This window comes from Myotis lucifugus, unplaced genomic scaffold (genome assembly GCF_000147115.1).
Source record: "Myotis lucifugus unplaced genomic scaffold, Myoluc2.0 scaffold_714, whole genome shotgun sequence".
Taxonomy (NCBI): Eukaryota; Metazoa; Chordata; class Mammalia; order Chiroptera; family Vespertilionidae; genus Myotis; species Myotis lucifugus.
In genome coordinates, this window is record NW_005871762.1 from 236,470 (window position 1) to 240,205 (window position 3,736).

At 55.2% G+C, this 3,736-nt stretch overlaps 1 protein-coding gene across 3 annotated transcripts; it reads left to right on the forward strand.

Moving 5' to 3' along the window:
• Nucleotides 1–23: 23 nt before the first annotated feature.
• Nucleotides 24–2,510, forward strand: LOC106694904 (trem-like transcript 4 protein). 3 transcript variants are annotated; one of them, XM_014447779.2, is made up of 4 exons: nt 24–293; nt 496–825; nt 1,887–2,048; nt 2,374–2,510. In XM_014447779.2, exons 1-4 carry the CDS (start codon nt 236–238, stop codon nt 2,418–2,420), a joined length of 597 nt encoding a protein of 198 aa, XP_014303265.1. In that variant the 5' UTR covers nt 24–235; the 3' UTR covers nt 2,421–2,510. The 3 variants fall into 3 exon arrangements, with proteins under 3 accessions (XP_014303265.1, XP_014303263.1, XP_014303268.1); XM_014447777.2 differs by having other exon boundaries at nt 30–293; nt 1,854–2,048; XM_014447782.2 differs by having other exon boundaries at nt 31–293; nt 637–825; nt 1,854–2,048.
• The last annotated feature ends 1,226 nt before the right edge of the window (nt 2,511–3,736 follow it).

The following is a 3,736-nucleotide window of genomic DNA, read 5'->3' on the forward strand; positions in this document are numbered from 1 at the left end:
CCAGGGGAGGGAGCAGAGGGCAGGCTTGCCCAGAGAGCCTCCATCCAGGCCAAGAGGCAGGGGGACAGGGGCGGGTCCTGCATAGGCCCAGCCCCCCTTCTCCCTGCCCCCTCCCACCTGCAGCCTTTGCCTTCCTCACCTCTCCTTCCCAGACAGGCTGGGAGGCTGCTGACCCCGCCAGCTCTGGCACCCTCTCCTCAGGCAGCCGCTGCCATCCCAGCTTAGACAGAGGGCCATGGCCTGGGAGGCCCCGCACCTGCTGCCCCTTGTCCTCCTGGTGCTCCTGGCTGCAGGTGAGGGCAGAGGCAAGGGGAAGAGGAGGAGGGATGCTAGTGAGGTGGTGTGAGGGGAGTGGGGAGGAGGGGCAAGGCGGGAGAGGCGGGAGGGGGTGCGGGGGGGGGGCACTGAGTGGAGCAGAGAGAACTTCCTGAGGAGGAGACCCCTCTCAGCTCTGAGGCAGGCAGGGGGCTCCCTGACCTGAGGGTTTATTCTCAGGCTCCTGGGAACAGCAGCCAGAGACTCTGCGGAAACTGGAAGGGGAGGATGTCTCTGTAAGGTGTGAATATGGAATCCTGAATGGTTTCCAGAGGAAAACCTGGTGCAGAATAACATCATCAGGAACTTGTACCTTATTAGTCACCCATCCCAGGCTCAGCCTGGAGCCCGGAAACCCACGATATGTCATCAGGGATTACCCCAGACAGGGGTACTTCACCGTCACCATGTCTGCGCTGGCAGAGAAGGACTCCGGCTTGTATTTTTGTGGACCCTCTGAATCTTCCCCGTTCGACATTCCCAGAGGCATCCATCTGACGGTCTCTCCAGGTGAGTCCTTCCCTCTGTGTGTGCTTCTCAGGGTCCCTGAACCACAGGAAGCTGATGCTGGAAAGGACCTAGTCAGGTCCCCCAGCCCCCGTGTCTGAACCCCGGGCCCTTCCCGAGGTCGCCGCTGGTTACAGGCAGCACCAGCGCCAGAACTCAGACTGCCATCTTAGTTCGGTTCTCCCTTCCCCAGCGCACACACTTCTCCGAACACTTGTTGTTGCTCACAGGGCTCCCCGCTAACTCATACCCATCACCAAGCTGCCTCAGGCTTGCGCAAACCTGGCTTATGGGTCTATTCCGGGCACCCCTCGCCCTGACCCTAATCCCAACCTTCTCTCCAAGGGCTGTGCTTGAGGCGGGTCACAGGTCACTGTGAGGGCTCAGGGAATGGGGACAGGCAGGGGACACACACAGTGAGCAGATGTGGGATTCGGGGTGAGGCTGGGAGCTGCAGGGGCCGAGGGCTCAGAGGGCCTGGGTCCCCCCTGCACCCGCCTCTGAGACATGAGTGATCTTCAGCCTCAGTGTGGGAAGCTTGAGGCTCTTCCTAACCCTGGGCCCCTCCCCCATATGCCTCCTGAAAGCTTCAGAGGTGCACAGCCCCCCTACATTTCCCCGTGATGGTCAAGGGTTAAACAGTACCTTCGAGACCCCCGCCCGGCTGCAGAGCCTGTCCAGCTGTTCGGTCAGCCGGGGGCCTGGCGCACACACATCAGCTTCTCAGTCATTCTCGGCCCAAGCCTGGGCTCATTGCCCACTGCATGCAGGGCACGGGGCCAGGCCCTGGAAGGGGAATGGAACCCTGAGACATATAAATAAAAGGTTCTGATGCAGGGTGGTGGGTGGCATAATGGAGGCATGTTGGATGGAGGCCCAGAGGAGGGAGGGGACCAGGTGAGGCCAGGAGTATGGACCTGCCTGCAGGACTCCCCAGAGGAGGTGACACTGCAGGCCAACGGGGGTGGGGGGGCAGTTGGGGTCGAGCAGGCGGGCAATGAGGGCAGTTGGGGTCTATTTCTCTTCTGAAGCCCTCACACAAGCCTCGAATGTTACCGCACAAGTCCCATCAACCATCCAAGGAGAAAAGGAGCTGAGCCTGCCGCCTGCCCTGGCCCTTTCCGAGCCGCAGGTGATGGCTATTGTTCTGACTTGCGGATTCGTTCTGAACAAGGGCCTGGTGTTCTCAGTCCTGTTTGTCCTTCTCCGGAAAGCCAGGGCCTCAGGTGAGTGGGGGCCAAGGCCGGGCTTGGGGTGGAAATCAATGAGGGGACCCAGATGGTAGCTGCAGACAAGAGCTCAGAGGTTCCCCAGAGCTTGCCCCCTGAGTTTGCCCACTTCTTTGCCCAGGAGGCAGGCCCAGCCCCGGGAACCTTGTGAATGGCGCTGGGCTGGGCTCACAGGGACAGGAAGACCTGGGGGTGGGAGTGGCCAGCATGGTTTTGGCTGCTTGGCAATCCAGTCTTTTCTTCAGAGGAGGGAGGGAGGCTGAAGCCGGGACTGGCATGGATGGATCACTTGCAAGTGCTGTCTATTTCTCTCACTCCTCAGGCGAGCCAAACCCAGGGGAGCAGCAAAGTCACCCTTCCAGGAGCTGACGGGCATGCCTTCCTCCCCTAGCAAACATCACATTCGCTCTTGTTCCCCAAACGAACAAACAAATAAACTGATCTCTCAGGGAGGTAAAAGGCTTCAGAAACTTCTTTTGTGAGGTCTCTGCCCAGCCCCTTTGTTACTGAGAGAAACGTACTGAGCGGAAAGTGTGGGGAGCTGGGAGGAAGGAGAGTCACTGAACTAATCAGTGGCCCAAGAAAATGGCAAACTATCTTTTATAAAAAGTAAATACAACAACTGGGACTAGAGGATCATCCAAACCAGGGGTCCTCAAACTTTTTAAACGGGGGGGGGGGGGGGGCAGTTCACTGTCCCACAGACCGGTGGAGGGCCGGACTATAGTTTAAAAAAAACTATGAATAAATTCCTATGCACACTGCACATATCTTATTTTGAAGTAAAAAAACAAGACGGGAACAAATACAATATTTGTATTTGCATGTGGCCCGCGGGCCGTAGTTTGAGGACCCCTGATCCAAATCAACCTTGTGCTTGTTCCCTCGCTGCTGTTCAGACCCGCTCTGCTGGGGCATCTCTGGCCCTCCAGTGAAACCTCTGGCAAACCCATCACTCTCCTGGTCATTTTAAAAAACATTTTATTTTTAAATTAAATTTATTGTGGTGACTTTGGTAAATAAAATTATATAGGTTTCATCTTCTGGTCATTTAAAAAAATAGACTATTTTTTAGAGCATTTTTAGGTTCCCACCAATATTAAGGACACAGTACAGTTCCCATATGGGCCTGTCCCCACAGGTGCACGGCCTCCCCGCTATCAGCATCCTAGTCCCTGCCCATAGTCACCCATGGACGCACTTCACCGTTGGTCTGGTTTTATGGAATTTATTTTTGTCCACCTCCATCCCCTGGCTGCACTTCCTACCCGATGCCCCATCGGTATCCTCTTAATATAGTGAATGCATATGTCCTTTCACTCTACTTTCCATACATGTATTTACATTTGTGCGGGTCCTTGAAAACACATAGAAGTGATTCATGTGCTTTATTTTATACGCATTTCCCTCTGAGCTTCTGGGAATGACTCTCAAAGTCACACTTATCCATAAAAAATGTGCACTCCCATGGAAAACTGTATCGTCTCTAGCACATTCTTCCTGGTTCTCTGATTCTTATTCAATGAGAGCTATTTTATAACTAGAAGCCCAGTGCATGAAATTTGTGCAGGTAGGGGGTTCCTCTTTCAATCCAGGACCCCTCGGGGAATGTCAGGCCTAAACCGGCAGTCAGACATCCCTCTTGCAATCCGGGATGCTGCATGCACCAGTGACCATACTTTTCA

Coding starts and splice junctions, on each gene's coding strand:
- LOC106694904 (XM_014447777.2), top strand. CDS start 236: ATGGCCTGGGAGGCCCCGCACCTGCTGCCCCTTGTCCTCCTGGTGCTC. Junction 826..1,853: donor CCATCTGACGGTCTCTCCAG/GTGAGTCCTTCC, acceptor TCTCTTCTGAAG/CCCTCACACAAGCCTCGAAT. Junction 2,049..2,373: donor CCGGAAAGCCAGGGCCTCAG/GTGAGTGGGGGC, acceptor CTCACTCCTCAG/GCGAGCCAAACCCAGGGGAG.